At 47.6% G+C, this 19407-nt stretch overlaps 1 protein-coding gene across 10 annotated transcripts in view; it reads right to left on the reverse strand.

Annotated features, from left to right (window-relative positions):
* The window catches only part of FOXN2 (forkhead box N2), a 35016-nt gene extending 17276 nt beyond the window's left edge, over positions 1-17740 (reverse strand). For 2 of the 10 annotated variants that reach the window (XM_074817689.1, XM_074817679.1), the window contains exons 1-4: positions 17666-17727; positions 15489-15580; positions 4783-5012; positions 3694-4244 (exon numbers count right to left, since the gene is read on the reverse strand). In XM_074817689.1, coding sequence (XP_074673790.1) covers positions 3694-4230 — 537 coding nt within the window. In that variant the 5' untranslated portion in view covers positions 4231-4244; positions 4783-5012; positions 15489-15580; positions 17666-17727. Of the gene's footprint in view, positions 1-3693; positions 4245-4782; positions 5013-5586; positions 5658-15312; positions 15460-15488; positions 15581-17665 lie in introns of all 10 variants that reach the window. The other 8 variants (XM_074817681.1, XM_074817683.1, XM_074817680.1 and 5 more) reach the window with 8 other exon arrangements.
* Positions 17741-19407: the final 1667 nt, after the last annotated feature.

Here is a 19407-nt window from a genome sequence, read left to right on the forward strand (position 1 = left end):
GCCACTCCTGCCTCCTCTCACCTTTTCTCCCCAGTGGTATCGATTAATAAAAAGTCCCCAAATCCACAATTGTAAAAACAAATCTAGCAAAGAGCTGGGAGACTCTTCAGGGCTTCCAACTCTAAACTGCTTTTCAAATCAGGTCCTCCCTGTGCTGTGTATCCCTCAAAAAGAGCAATTTCCCACTGTAGACCTCTCCCTCCCCAACCCCAAGGCTGCATGACAGTGCTTAAGATGCAAAGAGCATTAGCTGTATCTTCTGAGGATCACTGGCCCACAATCACACCTCCACATCTTCAGGGGCACCAGGGCCACAGCAGGTACACTGGGAGGCAAGCAGGTGTCCCAGGGACTGGCCCCAACATCATCCCCTTGCTGTTCATCAGCTCCACTCCCAACCACCATTACCGGAGAACCACTAGAAATCTCATCTGTCTGGATGACTGCAGGCATGAACTCAACTGCAACTCTAATACGAAAGGGTATTTCAGCTTGTAAGTCTATCACCTGAAGTAAACCTTGACAAACCACTTAGATACAGCAGCATCACAGTATCTGCACACAGAAAGGGTACTGTGTATTTTAGCAGAGATGTGACGTATATACATCCTGTTTCCATGGCATGAGAAGTTCCTCCTCTCGACTGCAGTGCTTGTTCATAAGGCATCTCAAGGCAGTTGCTTTCCCTTCAGCGCCCTTCAACTCATTAGAAGAAAACCGTAATATACAATATTTTTCAGCGATCCAAGCAAGAACAGCCTTCCCCCAATCCCTACTGAACACTGTCCTAGACTCCTGAACACCCGCAGCCTGCTGCAACAGGCAGAGTAAAGGTATTTAGCTGTCTGATAGGAATATACATGCGAACAGAAGGACCATCCACAGCTACCTCTGCAACACAGTGTGGCACAGCTTGGTGGAAACAGCTCTGCGGAGTGAGAATGTTGGTGCTGAGGGGTCACCCGCACATGCTTTGGATGTTTTACTCAGATCTGCTCCAGCAGGGTCTTGTGGACAACGTCCAGAAGCAATCAGGGCACAGCAAGCACACTCCTGCAACACCTCTTCCAGGTTAGCACCAGCCAAAATGAATCTGGTTCACATGTCCCAAAACTGCCTTGCAGTGCCAGCTAACGTGGGGTAAGTGTGAAAAATCAAGAGACTCACTTCAAAGTGCACTCCCAGAGCAAACCAAAATATCACCATTATGGCAAACATGAGGACAGACCCTTCCTAGTTTTGCTGCCAGATCTCCAAGACATGATTTTGTAGCTAGCAGCAATAGCCAGGGAGGTGTCAGAAAGCAGCCTGTCCTAGGATGTGGGGGCACAGACCCTCCCCTCCTGTCAGACTCTTCCAATAAGAGAGCCCAGATTCATTTGAAAGGCTTTAAAATCCTTCTTACCCTGATGTTACAAAATAAACCAGGCTCCTCCAGTGCAACGTGCCATGGGCCTCTGCTTCCACAGGCACTTGGGATAGAAGAAAGCTGGCTACGCACTCCCTCTGAGACACAATTAAGATGCCATTAACAAAGAAAAAATGGAATAAAATAGAAAGTTATCTTGCCCTCTCAGAAGCACCCAGAGGCATGGCTAGCACATGGTTACAGGCAACACAATCGGCAAAACAAGCCTGTAAGCTCCTGCTACTTGCTCTAAAAAGAGACACCTGAGGAGCTCATCTGAAGGGGTCTGCAGCATTCCCATCATCTGCCAGATCAATTCCTGTAGAGCCTGCATGTGCTGCTGTGCACCATGGACTTATTTTGCAGGAACAATTTGAAGCAGCACTCTCATCTGGTCCTTTTCTCTGCAGGGCAGAGGGTAAATATTTAACTACTGTTGGAAATGGGGAAGCTTAGGCAAAGTTTCAGAAGGGGCTTTTTTGGGGTGGGATTTTTTGGTAAATGCAGTTTCTGTTCTTAAGAATTAGAGCGCTGTGCAGCCTGTGGAGCCCTGGGAAAATGCTGACAGAGCACATCAGCATCACCTTACTGGTAATGGTGGTAGCTATTCTGCATTTTGGTTTTCCTACTAGAGATCTCACATCTAGCAGCAAGCCATCCTCTGAGCCCAGCAATACTGGTGGAGTTGCCAGGGTAAGTAGAGGACCAGGCAGTCTCAAGTTCCTGCTGCCCAAATGCCAAGACATGAGGTTTGACTGGTAAGTCCTAAACCATCAGGGTTTCCAGGCTGGAAACAACTGAACTAGAGATCCACAGAAAACAGGAACTCATACAATGATTTAGGAGATTTCCCCTCCCTGCCCTAACTCTTCTCAAACTCATGTCTCCCTTCCTGGACAGAGCCACCCAGTCCTTTAAGGGCACCTTTGCCACCTGTGGCAGCATGCAGTTGCTGCCCAGATCCACATCCTTCACACAGACACAGCTTGCAGCATCTCAGTTACTCCGTTACAGCACCTGGAGCCACATTAAAAGCCCATCCTAACACTTGGCAGGACTCAGCTATGGCAGAGTTACTGGACTTGCCACACAGCATCAAAAAGTCTTTTTTTTTTTTTCAGGACAAAGCTGCTGCTTGGGAAAACAACACCCTAACAATCTAATGGCAAAGCAAGGATACTGAGAAGCAGTGATGTTCAGTCCTACCAGTACAAAGCAGTCCTTCCTGATGCCCACTCAGCTCCAGAACCTCTACCTACAGCGAGAGGCTGTCAAGCATGCCAGGCATTGCATGCATTTCTGATAACAAGCCTGTTACCACTTGGGCTGACCTCCAAGCACATGGGTCCAGGACTCGTTTGTTGACTTTTGGTATGTGGTTTGTTGGTTTATTTAACTCAGAGCTGGCTCTTTGAGGAATGGGATGGGAAATGAGAGAGGGAGGAAGTCACCAGTGAAATCATGCAAGTCAGAAGAAGAAAGAATTTGTACAGAAAAGAATATCATTGACCTTAAGAAGTGAAGCTTGTGTCTGCACCATGCAGAGACACACACTGTTATGTTATGATAGAGGTTAAAGCAATACAGTACATTAAATGCAGGAATTAAGATGGTTATTGGAAAGATAGAGCTGTGCTAAGCGTAAAAGAAGGTCACAAGTGCAAGAATCAGTTTAATATTCAAGCCAGCTGTTAGACTGAGAAACGCTCAGCCACGTACATACAGCGTGCCTGCAAGCAAAGGGGCCGTGCAGAAGACCACATCTGCAACCCAAACAGGTAACACCCGTACTAGTCAAGCAGGGAAGCTGCTTGGCATCCTGCAATCTCTTCTGCTTCCCAGTACAATCGTAGCTGTGGCCATGCTGGAAAAGCAGGGAAGGAAGAACACACCCCTAAATTTCAGCACTGGAAAATAGAGAGCACACCAGTTTAAGAAGCTTCAGTGAAAAGACATCCTAAAACAGATGTCAGAAATTTCAGGCTGGGTATTGCAGGCTAACAAAATTATAAGTAAGTGGAAACAGGGTCCTTTGCAATGGCATGTTAGCCAGCTTTAAAAAGGATGCACCACCGCTAGCTCTACACAGGTCAGCACTAAATAACAAAACCAAGTGACTTTTGTCATCCTGTGGCTTGTCAGAAGAGGCATCTCCAGCTGCAAATAAAGTGTTAGAGGACATGGAGGGGAAAAAGAAAACCACCAAAAAGTCCTCGAGAACAACAGCCTTCTCCATTCCCCCCTGGATTTCAAATTTGATCCACCTCCCTCACACCAGGTCTCACCTTGCCATGGCTTCTCTCCACCTTTCGGAAACACTTGTTCAAGGAGAGGTTGTGCCTGACCGAGTTCTTCCAGCCAGTGGGTGCCGTGGCGAAGTAGGGGAAGCGCTCCAGGATCCAGCTGTAGATTTCTTTGACTGGCAAGCTCTTGTTGGGGGAATGCTCGATCGCCATGTAAATGAGAAGGCTGAAAGAGTAAGGGGGTTTGGAAGTGGAGGACTTTTTTTCAGGGTTCTGGTAGCAGGATGGTGAGAAGGATGGCACGCTGTCACCCTCAATGTCATATAAGGGGCTAACGATTGGAAGACCCTCACTTCCGAGGCTGAAGTTTGTTAGAAGGTTAGTACTTTCATGCAGCCAGTTCAAATTTGTGAGCTCATCATCTGCTGAATCTCTGTCTACCACAGTGGCCTTTGGCCTGCCAGCATCGCCTGCATCGGGCAAGCTTCCCATCCCATGACACTGCCGTAGTCCTGCAGCTTTTTCTGCTCCTGGCGTTTCAGCTTTCTTATCCGGAGTCATTCCAGTGACTGGACCCATTTAGCTTTACTGGTCTGCAACAAAGGAGAAGGTCAGAAATCAGTGCGAGCTTTCAAAATCACGTTCAGTGGCCACCCACCAAACCCAAATGCAGGGCTGTACCATCCCCATGCTAAGCAAGAACACTGTAGTAGTCACTGATGAGAGCCAGGGTCCAACACGAGCCCCCCTGCCCCGTAATCTCACGAGCGTGTGTTAACTCCCATCAGCTTATATCCAGAACTTGTGGTAAGCATTTGGAAGCTGCTGTATCTATCTTGAAATGCCAATTTGGACACAGAAATAATAGCTATTTTGATGTCAACATGTGAAATCTGAAAGAGACCCTAACAGGTAGGATCTAATCCATTCAGCTCTCACATTAACTCTTATACTCATCATACTGTAAATTGACCCTATGTATAGAAGCATTTGCCTTTGGCGCCCAAAGAGGAAAAGATAAGTTGCAAAACTTAAATCAGCGTAAAATGAATTTGTGGTCTCAGTGCAAATGAAGTGTTTACAACCCCCTACAAGTCACAATCAATCCCAAGTACCGCCTCCTGTTTCTACCTGGGAAAAATCTGGCCAGCCTATCAGTTCATCAGCTGGGTCCCGCGGAGCTGCCCAGGTCCAAAAGACCTTCTTTTTCCCCTCCTGTATGGGCTTGCTGGTCTAACCCGGGCTCCCCTTCAGAGCAGAGGGTGAAGCGACCAGCTGTCAACAGGAAGGGACCATCCGCTGGGGTGGCAGCTCAGACCTGTTGCAGAAATAATGGCTGACCACTTGCTTTGAATTTTTCCCTAGATGAAAAGCAAAAAAAAACAAAAAAAAAGAAACACATAAAATTATCTATAAAAAACTGCCACCCAGAATGCACAGTCCAACAGGCTACCCGTGCTTTTAGAGGCATTATGCTACCAAAAAACATCTTCTTGCTTGTAGTTTTAAAAGGGGTCATCTGGCAAACTATATTATAGCAACAGCTGTTTCTTCCTGTTGATGTGATCATATTAGAGCTTCACTGCACCTACAGCCTTGGCCAACATAGTAGACCGGAAGTACAGACCAACAAAACCACTCTACACATGTGGTGTGTATGTGTGTGTGTATATATATATATATATGTATACACACATGCACACACACAGGTTATACCAGCCTGTTATAAACAGAAGACGTTCCAACTATGAATGCAGTTTACCAGCAAAACTAAGGTTCATATTAACTGTAAAAAAAACCCCCAAAACCCAAACAAACCAAAAAACCCAACCCAGTTCCCCGTCCCAGTGCCTGCTATCATTCTGGTTTCATGCTCCAGCACCTACTGCAAGAGCTCAATTGCAAGACTAGGACAGTTTCCATATCATATCTCACCAGACAGTTACTGGGTGTTTTCTTACAACGGTCTTTAGTAAACACGTGGTTCTGTGCACTTGCGTCTTCTCCTACGAAGTGGAGGCAAGGAGTTGAGCAGCTCGCATACACGCTCTGGCTGTCCCACCTACAAAACCACACCACTGGCTGGCTCCAACCCAACAGCCTCACAGTGTCCATGCTATGAGGTTGCCCAACCTGCCTGGAGATGTATTTGCCCAGCCTCCTTATTTTGGAGGAGGAGGGTGACATGCATGATGTGGTGACACAGAAAGGCAACAGAATACATCCATTTTATGCTACCCAACAGGAGCCAGAGCCCTGCCAGCCCCTGCCTGGTGCCGGGCAGGCGTGGGGTGCAGAATTTGTGCCTGCCACAGAAAACACACTAGGTTTCCCACCAGCAACTTCTTCTCCTCTCTTCATCTGCTCACATGCTTTTGCACCAGCTATTGCAAAGCTGTTTTGACAGTAACACTTGCACCTATGCTTACCAGTGCTGGAAACCATCCTCAAATTTTCTATTTAAGTGCAGGAACGGGAGTGATTAACTATCAGCTCAGTCATTCATTCATTCATTCAAAAAAAAAAAAAAAAAAGCAAAGTGAACTGCTCAAATAGCTGGTCAAAAATAGCTTTGCTCTCCCTACAATTTACTTCTCCCCCAAGCCATCAGAGCAGATTTATACTGACAGTCAGTGATTGCTGGCTTTAAACACAGCAATATATACATATGCTTATGTCAGTTTTTCAATCCTTTCTTAAATTGAAAAACAAACAAAGAGCTAGTGATAAAATTCATACAGTGAGACAAACCCCAATTCTACTGCAACATGAGTTGCACCGTTTTCCTTATAATGAGTAACTTTACCTCCTTGTTCAGCGCCTCTTTAGCCAACTACGTACTAGCTTACACCTCTCAGCCGTGTACCAGTAATTTTAGCACTCGGTTCATGTTGCATGAAATAACCCTTTGCAAATCTTCAGTCAGCACAGTAGATCGAGAACATGCACATATACGCACACACGTGAAAGTTTTAAGTGAGTGTATTTATTCCTTTGGTGAAACGGGACAATAAAAAAAATTTGTGTTTTACAACACAAATAGGGCCTGGGCATGCTCACAATATTCTCAAAATTATAGAGGGAAGAAAACCATATTAACTTATTAAACTGGCACTTAAAATCAGGTAGGCTTTGTGGTGTCAATGCGCTATTTGTTTGGACACTATGTGTTAGCAGAGAATCATTAGAATAATTAATATGCTACTTTAAAGCAATAGACTTACAGTAAATAATATGGGCTAGTGCCACATTTCTCTTAGTAGATGCATTACAAAAATCCACATCTCATATTACCTTCTTAGTGCCTAGTTCACCACTTCACACATCTACTTGAACACATCAGCAGAAATCAAAATCTTTTTTTCTAGAAAGCTGTAAAGACATTAGACTATTATAATCTAATAAATTAAAAAAAATCAGTTCCATAACTACTGCAGCTTTCAGTGGTCTAAACTGAACACTGCATCAAGAATAACTTAAATATAGAAACAGCAGAGTATGCAACAGGAAAAGTTATTTTCATGAAGCAATACTCACCATCAAAAGCTTGCCCTTCCCCTAGACAAAGATCAACCACAGCAGCTCCAAGGGGACCCCACAGACGGGCTCATTGACAGACATGTTAATTAGTCTGCCTCACCACTCAAGCACCCAAGGACCACACGGTCCCCAGGACCTCCTCGCCTCACAGGACCTCCTCACCTCTCAAGCATCCAAGGGCCATGTGGCCCATAGGACCATCACTAACTACTCAGGTGAGACAGCACTACTCCTTTCTGCTTGTAGCAGCCTGGCGGGGAGGAACAGCAGTGCCACTGGCATGTATCTGAAGGCACACAAGCAGTCAGTTTAATTCACATGTGCTTTCCAGAGCCCCTTTTCATTCATGCAGACCCTTAATGACATCTGATAGTCACGATTTCTTTTTCTGCATGTGTGCTCTGCTTGGCCATAAGCGGATGGGACTGTGAGACAATTCCAAGCTATTATTTTCAAGATTGTCACTTCCAATATTTGGGGTTTAATATTTTACGGAAGGGTCCTGTGATTCACCAAGGCCATCTCTGCTATAAGCTAGTAGGGGCTTGTGGACAGGGATAAGTCTGCAGGAAATCCACAGAAAGAGCAAGGAGAACAGACCACGAGAAGATGACAGCATGGAAGAAGCTCTCCAACACAGACATCGTGATGAAAATGTATACACTTGAACCATCAGATTTCTTCCTAACATTTCTCACTGTTACCGGCTACAAAGGCTGATGCAAACAAGATTAGAGGTAGCCACCAGGACCTGCTCTCCACAGTGCTCCCATCCAAGCTGAACTAGCAGCACCTACGTGAAACAGGGAGGGAAGGGAGAGGGAAACGTAACAGAAAGGCAAGGTTAAGAGCGCACACAAGCATTGCAAGGCCACTTAGCGAAATCCGTCTTCCAATCCTTTATTCCTGCCATCTTCCTCACCTTGTCCGCTCCTCCAGGGGCAGCAAAAGCCTTGCAAGAAAACCATCTCCAAGTGGCACGCACCCGCTCAGCTGCTGAGACACACTCCCTGGCCCTCTCTTCTCACTCTCCTGGAGCCACTTGGCATGGAAGGAGGATGGCAGATGGCCACCATTTAACCGACCTCTCCAGCTGGCATATCGAAGGCCCAGAGACTCTGCCATTTCCACGAGGACAGCCCCAGCCCCACAAGCAGAGCTGGAAGGCAACCTCCAGCCATGCAAATGCAGAAATAAAGTGCTTTCAGTACACCTCTGAAAAACGTGCAACAGTTTATGCTCCGTCCCATGTGCTTTGCCCTACCACTAAGTACACAGTAACACAGCACACTGCTGTTAATTAGTATTAACACCTCAACTGAAAGCAGAGCATCACGCATCCAAATCCTAAGGAATTTGAGCATCTATCTCCTGTAAGCACCTTCAAAAGAAAAGCCAACAAGACATCTACTCCTCAAATACAAAGTATGGCAGCAGAGATTTACATTAGTTTGCATGGTAATTAATAGAGGACTATGATTCTAAGGTAAGAAGACTAAAAGACTGCAAAGTCAACTGAGGTTGCTCAAAGAAAAGTTAGGGTGCATCAGAAAAGAGGCGAGAGAGATGTTCTTCCCAGCAGTCTTGTGATTTTTGGCATCACTCAAGAACACACACAAAAGCCAGGAGAGGACCTCCCTGCTAATAAATGTCAGCCCAGCACCCAAAGCCCAGTGAAGTCCTGCTCTTCCAGGCACTTGTGACCCGAACAGCACAGCCCAGGTCCAAAGGGGCTGATTAAGGCTGCAGGTGTATTCAGAGGAGCCCTAACATATTGGAAGAGCTTCAGCGTCACAAGACAAGGTAATATGTTTTGCAGTCTTCTTTCAAACTCGCTGAAGAGCTAAGTTTGGGAAAGGTTATGGGGACAGGAAGGTCCTCGGCAGAGCAGAGCACACCTGGGGTTAAACCAGGTTTGCACACCCCATATACATCCCCAGCTATGACTTCATTTTGAGGGAAGACCTTAAGCATTGCTATGTTCTGCCACAGAACGGAATGCTTTGGTGTGTGAACGTTTATAAAGACAAAGCTGCTTTAATGTAGGCCAACTGTTAACAGAACTGGAAGTCCACTTGGGCACATTCTCAGGCAAGCAGGGAAGCATGCTTTTTTTGCTGCAGCCCTTCTTGAAGAAGTCTCAGCTCCAGCAGAGTCCAGGTCCAAGGGACAAAGCCGTAGCAGATACCTCCATCCCACCAAAGGTAACCTTCTCCAAAACCAGCAGCGTTGCAACTAAAAGTGCACAGACATCGTTTTTACTATGGCCACCATGCCTGGACTCACTGACCTGGCAAGAAAGAATTCAGCCTTTGTGTTAAAAGATGCCACAGCCTTGTTCATGCCAAGTTAGCGTGTGAGCAGAGCTCCTGCTGCTGCTCAACCCTTCTTTACTCTCCAGTGGCGTCAGATGAAAGGTGCCATTTGGCATCTGCACAACATCAGTGCCCTAGGTTAGGACAACCTTTTCCACAACTAAACGCACCTATTTATTTCTGTAGGACCAGCCAAGCAACTAGGTCACCTCTGCTAGTAGTGTGAAGACCTGGAACCTGCTAGCAGCGCAGTAATTTCCCTCCAGATTTAAAAAAATAAAAAATGAAATTAAAAAATAATTCTTACCATGCATTGTCTAAGTCTGAGGAGTTGAATATGATTTTAATCCAGAAGAGATTTTTAGCCATATCACAATAATGAGAGCAGCTCTGCAACCACCCTCTCTGCAACAAGCTCAGGGCATGCAGCCTTATTTACAGAGCTGGGGCGTTTGCGTACTCCATGCACAACTTTTGTACTAACATAATCAGACTCTGTGAGAGTATTTAAAAAGATGGGTACGTGCTTTTGCATGCAAGCAACTATACCAATAGCAAACTCTTCTATTGATCTTTCATATTCCCTTGCACTTACGGGAAGCGTATTGACACCACAGCTTGTCCTGACTTAAATACTATCAATGTATGTATTGTGTTGTTAGAACAGCCCAAGAATTACACAAATAAATTAGTGTCACTGCTCACCTACATAAGTTTGGGATAAACTTCCAAGTCAGCATGCACACAGCACAGGACCAGCTACAAGTTTTTGTGTGTTAGAGGGAAGAACAGCAAAAAAAATTCTTGGCACAACTAGTGAAAACCCATTGATAAGAAGTACCACATCCGCTTGACCGGGAGCATTAAAAGCATGACACCAGACTATTTTTCCCCCATTAATTTAACTTTCCCCCCCTCCCAGCTCCTTTGTCTCAGGCTGTCCTGCTCCATCCCCTGCCCACCTCACAGGAGCGGCTCAGCGGGCTGGAGGTCAGCTGAAATCCCCCCCCCCCAGCTCTGTGAAAGGCCTGTATTTGATTACAACACTGTATGATGTCACGTAACCAAGACAACTAAAGGCATTACGGTCTCCCGAGGACAAAACCGCCTCTCGGCCATAGATTTCGGTCAGCCAGGACCCCTTGTCTGCAGGGGAGAAGAGCAGGCAGCTGTACCCCCACCGGTGACAAAAGGCACCCAGAGATGCTCCCCCAGGGCAGCACCCATGGCAGACAGGGCCCTTCCCACTCCTCTTGGCTTGCAAAGGGGGGGGAAATTAAAAATAATTGTTTAAAGAAACATTAAAAAGGCAGTTATTGGCTTCTCGAAGCCAGTCTGTAAAAACAAAAAAACCACCCCACAACCAAAGTACTGGACAAGCCATAAGATCAGGAGTTTCTTTTTAACCTTGGTATTGGTGGGCTCAAAGAAGAGAGGTTTTCCAGGTATTTGCTGAAATACTTCCAAGCCTCTCTCATTTTAATGCCCCTTTAATGTCAATATTCTCCCACACCCTGTGAAATAATTAAATGCAGGGGGAGGAAAAAGAAAACAAATGGTAACAAAAACCAGTGAAAAGGTCCAATATTAGGAAAGTTAAGAAGTGCTGCAAAATTTAAAAAAGGAAGGGATTAAACCCTTATCACAGCCTAGGGAAGGGCAGGAAGTGAGAGAACGAGATTTCCTCTGAGATCTAACTTATATGAGAAAAGTTTTCATTTTTTTTATTAAGTACACATACACACACAAGTTGGTTTGTGATTGAAATAGATATCTGAAACAAAAATAATACGTAAACTCAGACATGCCCAGACCCCAGTCCAGACCCTTTGCACCGCCCAGTCTCTGGGCCGTTTATTCCAGTGCTGCCTGCAGAGACTTTGCAAACGTGAAGCCTTTCCAAAGGCTGCAGTCACTGTTGGACCCAGTTCCCTGTGCCTTGGATTTAAAACATGCACATGAAAACAGTCTTAATAGAGAAAGTGGGAAGTGAAAAAAAAAAAACCACGCAAAAAACCCAGCAGTGAAATCTAAACTATTAAGGAAAACCCTTGGTGTCACAGAAAAGGGGGGGGGGGGGGGAAGAAGTGCTTTTAAGAAAAATGCTTTACTGCCAATAGTAGCTTTTCAAAGGATGCCTTCAGGTCATGTTCCTTAAATTCAGTACACTGCTTGCTAAATGGACTAAAATGAAAAAAAAAAAAATGTAAGCCATTGATATGTTCACAAGTGAGCCATTTGAGCAAATGTCTTGCAAAATAATTCTGATGCTAATTCCCTTGCCAGGGTAACCCTTCCACGTGTTTCTCTACCATCCTCTTGGAAAGAAAATATAGATACATTTCAGCTGGTGTCAGTAACAATTTACCAACACTAGAAAACATAATGCTACCCTTTCCATCCAGTTTTTCTGCCTTCTTCAGCCTTAAAGTACCAGAACTCCTGATTTTCAGCTGAAAACCAACAACTTGAAGCTTCGCCCCAAGTGATCCTCCTGCAAGATTTTATTTAAAAGCATCACTGGAGCTGTAACACAAAGCCACCGCCACATTACCAGTACAACTTCATGATCACAAAGCTTTCACCAGTTGCTGCTTCCCAGCTCCTGCTCCTGAAGCACAAGTTTTCCTCCAGAGCCATGGGCACAGCACAGCGATGCTCTTCACCATGCTCACCTCCCTGGCCAACTTGCTCTTAATTTTACTCCACAACTGTTGAACTTGGGCTTTCTGTTTCAAAATTATATCAGAATAATCCCTCTGCTCATAACGATTGTGCCACAAAATTATCTTTTCTTCTATACGGTAACCCCACACTGGAATAACTGGCCCAGTTTAATCATACAGGGTCTGTATGTTGAGGTACACCTTCAGATAGAAGGCTACAGAAGATTCAACTTCCTCTAAACACAGAAGAAAGGCAACCGTGCTAACAAAACTAGACCATCAAAGTACAAGATGCCATCTGACACTTCCCATATGGCATGGTCAAAAGCCCAAAAGCGTACTAGCTCATACTTTTGACTACTCAACATCCCTAAAGCAAATCAAACTGCCTGATAACCAGTCTGGTGAAGGTCCTCACAGACCAGAGGATGAGGGATGAGTGACTGCTGCTGCTGGGCAGCAAGCTTCCCAGCTTCCACTCATTCAGCTTTACTTTGTCCAAGTTTTCCAGTTGCTGACCTCTCTCCACACCCAGTAATTAGCTTTTAGGTGACCATATACTTGCCCCAGATCTCAGCATAATGCAATCCAGTGAGAGTGTTAAAAAGGAAGCAAGCAGGGGACCGCATGTGAACCAGGAAACTAAAAGTAGCTACAAACTGCAAGATAGGAATGCACTGAAAATAATCCGAGAGAAGAAACAAAGCCTGAGCATGGTATCAAGATAAGCGGCTCCAGGAAATGGGCTTTGGGAATACATCCAGTCATACATCAAAGTCCACAATAAAAATACAATGGCAATTCGTATGACAGACACTGGTGGGACACCCAGATGCATAAGCAAAATAACACGAGGATCGAGCAGCATCACCTGCCTACCACACATCCAGCACTTAACAGATGGAAAACAGAGTCACACCGATAAAGTCGAAGGTACCCAATGATGCTGTTCAAAGGCACATCGAGGCGTGCGGGTCTGTGGCTGCAATGCAGAGACCAGGTTTGTCACCGGCCGGAGGGGAAGGCCAGCACAGGGCCATAAGCACTGCAGCCAGAAGCTGTAGACCTGATCTCAGCCCAGCCCTGCAGTTCAAACCCACCCCATTAGCAAGTTCAGAGAAGTGGCATTAAATACCTTAGACAACAGCCGTCCTGCAAGGCAACTAACACACACTGGTACACCTGATGAATTGTATTAGGATTTTCTGCCAGCGGGAACTGGGTGAAAACATTCCCAATTTATAATCTAATCTTTACAGAGTGAAGAAGAGCAGGGGCGGGGAGTGATTTCTGCAGTGGCAGTAGCCAATTTAACACATCCTAACCTTTGAGGAAAAAGTAGGGAGCTCTAAGTCTAGTTTGAACATAACAGAAAAAAATTTGAACACACTAGGAAAAAAAAAAAGTCAAAATCCACATCATTGACTTCTGGTATAAATCTTACCTGCACAGATTCCAGGCTTCTCTTAAAATGGTCTTGGTATGCAAGCAACCGTTTGGTAACAGGGGTGTTCCTACCCCAGACACAACAGCTAGTCTTCCCGGTTGCTGACCGCGTGGACCTCTGGGCACCAGCACTGAGAGGCACCACCCAGCACACTCTCCAAAAGCAAGTGTGACCCAACCCTCGTGCTTCCACAGCCGTTAACGTTTTACAGGGAGGAGGCAGAGTACCAGGGGTCATGAAGACGCTGGCTGGCATCAGACAGCACTTCTTCTGTACGACATAATCTATTACCGAAGCATGGGTGAGCTGTCTCCCGCTTGCTGACTTAAACTGTATTTTGCAAGTACCCTGGAGTGTTGCTGAGTGCTTTTACTTGGCATGGTGAGGATGGGATGGAGGTTCATCATCACCCAGCATGCACTAAGTCAGAAGGCACGTGTAATATGACAGGGAACTAATAAACAAGTATCACACCTAAAGGTCCAGCCAGAAAAAAAATGAAGCAGCATCTCAGGGTTTTCTTGTTTTACTTGTGAGTGTCTTCTCCAGGAGTCAAGGAACCTGCTGGATCTGGGAAGAAACACACCACAGGCACCCAAACCGACCCTCTCAGTTGCTGCGCTGGGATGCGGACGGGGTTTGCAGCCTGCAAGCGCGCACTTGTCGAGAGACGAAGCCACGTGCTGACATGAGTCACCAAGAGCCGCTGACAGCAGCATCTCGGCGCAGGAAGTTGCCCAACACCATTTCAGTTGTCGAGCAGCAAGGCACACGCGCTAGGATGAGGCACTCACTGCCTCCATCTACTTCCCTCAAAAAAGTTACAGTCAAGGCAGTGACATCCTATATATGAGCTTATACACAATACACTTCGTTAACAGGAGGCAGAGGAACAGCAACAGCCATAAAAACAAAACTCAAGGAGCCAAACGGAATAAAAAGGGCAGAATTTATACCTGTGCTAAAAGGTTGTGAGCATGCATCCATACCACTGACAGTCTTTAGTGACAGGGACTGAAGGCTGCTCTTCACTCTTTTACAGTCAGGAAAGGAAAACTGTATTTCACACAGCTCATTTTGCACCGCGGCGGTGCAGTAAGACTACCCCGTTGAAGGGAACAGCGTAAGAGATGCACAGCAGCAGTGTCACTCCTCCCAACACCCCTACTTTCAGTCATCCTGCCGGCTATAATCCTGCCGTCCAGCTCATTCTGATAAGGTAACATGAACCTGCATGTGGAAAAAGTCTTCTGAGCGCCTGGGATATTTCCTCTCATAAATATCGGCTCCTTTTAACCCCAACGAGTAGCCAAGGAGCAACAACAGGAGAGGAAGGTGGAATTACAACCCCAATGAAACCAGCATAAAAACTTCGGTTGTTCTTATGGGAACCAACATTTCCGCACAAGAACTGCATCGCTTTCTTACCAGTTTAAGCTAAATCCATACACAGCATCTTCAGGTGCCAAACCATCTTGTTCACCAAAAGAGTTTGCCTTTGCTCAACATGTCAGGTTTTCAACTCTACTACATTGAGTGGGAAGAGACTGTGGTTAATAAAGATGGCAAAAATCAGCTTGACATGCCCCTAAGCCTCTGTCTTCTTTCCCAGGCACTACACTCGCTCACCAGGCAGTCCTTTTTCTCCTTCGACAGGACCATTACAGCTCCCTATATCTGCTCCATTACTTACTGGACTGGCACGTCCTGACACTGAGATAGCTGCCGCAATGCTGGCACCTTCCATCCCGAGCTCCCCAGAGGACACGGGAAGGCTCCTCAAACAGAAAACCTGTGGCGGTTGGAGCTGTTGAGGCAGCACGCTCCTTGGTTGGTGTCCCTTTTGGATAAAAAAAAAAAAAATCTTACTTCTGGGCTGAGCAATCCCCGCAGAGCTTCTTCAGCACAGCCTCGGTGGCAGCACTCAAATGGGGTCACAACTTCATCCTCTGCTCAAGACACTGCCAACAAAGACATCAACCAAGTTTTATTCCAGCAAGGTCCCCAAAAGCACTCAGGGCCGCACGCCTGAAGCAATATGGGGTTGGTGCCTCCAGCTCCCTCCTCCCCAGGGCAGCGCCGCAGCATGTCCACCACGCTCTGCAGGCCTAAACACCATGTACAGCGGCACCACTCGGTTTATGGGCGCATTTAAAAAAAAAAAAAAAAAAGAGTAAGAACACAGAAAAGTCCTATTTATATTGAAGGCAACTCAAACATACAAAGTGAGAATTACCATCTTCTCCCTATTTCTACAAAACTCAAAGTCACCCAGCTGGACACAAGTGAGCCCCCAGCAGAAGCTGAACTGCTGCAGCAACACGCAGCGGAGCTCAGAAATAACATACCCTGGCACTCAGCGAAGTTCATTAGCTCAAGCTCTGTGCCCTGTTAATTGCTACTGTATAGCTTTCAGTTCAGAGTTGATGTGTCCAACTACCTTCTGCAGAACTTGGGAAATGTGAGTTGGCACCTGCCAAGAAAAAAACCCCACAAAAACCAACTGCAAACTAGTTCAAGTTTTCTGACATAAGGTAACACCAGCTTAATTTTTTTTCGCATAGATCCCACCAGACTTCCAGGAGGGGGAAAAAAAAGACCCCAAACCAAGAAAAACAACGGAAGTTAAATGATTCACGTGTCAATATAGTACAATCCAACCGTTACCAAAGTCCATCTACATGCAAGTCCGCCAGTAACAAGGTCTGGCGTGTCTGTGTGTGTGTATATATATATCTATGTAGTATATATCAAATTATCTTGATTTCACAGATTAGCCCCAAACCTAATCAAGTTACCTTCACAGCATTCAAGTCCAACATAACTCAGCGTTTTTAACTTTACATTTTGCATATAATGTCCACCCCTAAGCAGACACCAAGGCGGGGAGGTGAGTTCATTGCATCCCGCTCAAGGTTACGTCTTATTTTCTGGTTTTACTTTTTGTCCTCTTTACTCTTTGGGCCTTGTCAGAATCCAAACCTTTCTGGAACAAAAGCCAGTTTCTGCTCCCACACAAACTGGGAGAGCTGGCACGTTTGAGGGGCTGAGCAGGACTAAGCCAGGCGGGCAGTAGGGTGCTGCTCCTCAGCCGCCACTGTGCTTCGCTGCCCAACTCCACCGAAAACCCCTGAAAAAGCCGGAAAACTCCCAAGGGCCACGTGCAGATCCCAGCCTCGCCTCGAGCGCCTCGTGAGCCGTTTCGAGTGTTAAACCCCAAAACGCGGGACCCCCGTAACGTGTCTCCCGCTCCCCCTCACCTCTGCAAACCACAGACCTCCTGCGCAGCCGTGGGGGGTCCCCACCGTTCCGGGGACAAGGGGGCGCGCCGGAATGACACCAAAAGGGCGTTTAATTAGTTAAATAAACCGCGCCAGGGTTTTGCTGCGGTGACCCGATGGCGAGGGGCACGGCGGGGCCCCGCTGCCGGGTCCCTGCCGCGGGCGGACCCCTTCTCCATCACCCCAGTTGGAAACGCGTAAGAAGCGCGCGCCTGCGCTGCCCTGAGAGGTCACCCGCGTAAAACCCGCGGACAGACGGAAGCTCCGCGGAGCCGCGCCGGGAGGAGGAGCCCTGAGGGGGGGGGGGGGGGGGGGGGGTTGGGAGCGAGTGGCCCCGCTCCCAGCACGGCCGCCGCGTGGGGGGGTCCCCCCGCCCCGTGCGCGCCCCCCTCCGCACGCATCGTCATCGAGACCGGCTGAAGAGGAAGCGCCGCCGCCGCGCGTTGTCCCCACGCGGGGGGGAGGGGGGGGGGGGGTCGCTTCCCCGCCTCCACGCGTGGGGCGCAGCATCCCCGAGGTGGGGCACCAGCCACCCCCCCTCCAGCACCAGCGGCACCCGCCGCCCCGCTCCCCGCGCTTTCCCATTTCCCCATGAAACCCTCCCAGAGCGTTAAAAACAAAAAAAACCCAACCCCCAAACCCGCGAAAAAAACGAAAACTAAACCAAAAAAAGGGAGAAAAGCAACAAAACCAGGCGTGGGGATAGGGGGTGGGGGCGGGGAAGGGAGGGAAAGGAGGTGGGGGAGAAGCGCCGGCTCCACTCACCGCGGTCATGAAGCCGTGCGGCCGGCAGCGCGGACACAATATGGCAGCGGGGGGATGTGTCAGGGAGCAGCTGCTCCCTGCGCAGCGGCGGCGGCACCGCCCTCCCCGCCTCCCCATGGCAACCGGGAACAACCCCCACACCCCCCCGCCGCCGGGACCGCCTCCCCGCTCCGCCCCGGCGGCCCCGGGCTGCCTCCGGCACCGCCGCCACCTCGGGGCCGCCGGGGCGGAGCGGGCTGCGAGCGGCTCCCAGGCCCCGCACCCCGCCCCGAGCATCCTCACCGCCTGCGAAAAGTTTCCATTTGCCCCAAAACACCCCCCAAAGATCCCCAAATTGCAAACGTAACCCCTCCTTTCCGTGTCACTCCCCTTTCCTCTCCCCTCGCACATCCACAACCACCCGTGTGCGCCTATTCGTGCCCCCCCTTTTTCCACATTTTTCTTATTTCTCCCATGACATTAAACCTTTTTTTTTTTTTTTTTTGTCCTCTTAACAAAGATGAAGCCGCCGCCGTGTTTGCTCTGCCTTGTAGCGCATTGTCCTCCACTCGTGCCTTCGTCTTTAAGCTTTCCAGGGTGAGAACTTTGCTGTTTGCTTAGCAGGGTTTTACAGCGCGCTGTAATAAAGAGAACCTCAGGAAGTCGCTTGCAGAGAGAAATTTTCTTTTGCGGCCGATCTGCCGCTGCAAAAAAGTTTATTTGCCCTTCCAAGGTTTCCTTGCCTTCTGAAGGACGCTTGGCTTTCGCCCGCCTCATGATGCATTGCAGTAGTTTTATTTATAAGGGAGGATGGGAATGTCTTTCGAGGAAATTCCCCCACTCCACATTAGCAGAAACCAGTTGTTGGGGTTTTTTTTTTTTAATTTGAAATAATTTTAGAGAACAACCTCGGGTTTTTTTAAGAGTAAGGATGAATTGGGCCCAGGGTTACAGCAGGCAGAATTATTCTCCCAAGGGCGGAAGATCAAATCCAGTGGCAGAGAGGCTCAGCCCAGCACGCACAGGCTCCTTCTGCTGCGCCGTGAAGCATGACCAGCTCCGGAAACAACTGCACAGTTTTGACCAAAATAAATTGTTCTCAGCAACTTTCATTTTCCTCCTACCTAATTTCCACCGATTGAATACAACATTACGATTCATTCAACCTCTTTTTTCCCTTTTCACAGCTTCAGAAGTTATCCCGGCCCTTCCTACCCTCTTGGCGGACTTGGTGCGCTTCTATTAATTACGTGTTACTAAAGCTGTCTGATGCTGAAAGCACCCTCCATTCCTAAATCATTAAAAATAGACCTAGCGCTGCTGGTACCAACAACGCTTTGCCCATAAGAGGCTCTTTAGCCTAAATTCCCATCCCTCCGCCTCCCAGAAAGCGTGGGCTGCAGCTTGCCTTGCTGGCTACCACACCTCAGCTGCTTCAGAGGAGGGAGGAGCGGGGGCCGAGCGGAGCCTTGTTTGCCTGTTGGAATCCAGGGTGTGTTGCTTTGCCTTTTGCCCGGCTGGGCGGCGACCTGAAAGAGATGTTTGAATCAGGGATCCCTTTGGCTTGAATATATTACATGAAAGGTTCGGTGTGGGCCACTGAGGGCGGTATCCATTCTCGCCCCTTGATTGCATTTACACCTTCGCCTTTAAAGCAGGGCTGCTCACAGATTTTCCCATTTACCCTTTAAAAACTCAAGCTGAGTTCAGCAGGAATGTACGCCCTCTCACCCTTTATATTTTAATGGAAGATATAAAACCCC

Source organism: Strix aluco, chromosome 3, assembly GCF_031877795.1.
Source record: "Strix aluco isolate bStrAlu1 chromosome 3, bStrAlu1.hap1, whole genome shotgun sequence".
Taxonomy (NCBI): Eukaryota; Metazoa; Chordata; class Aves; order Strigiformes; family Strigidae; genus Strix; species Strix aluco.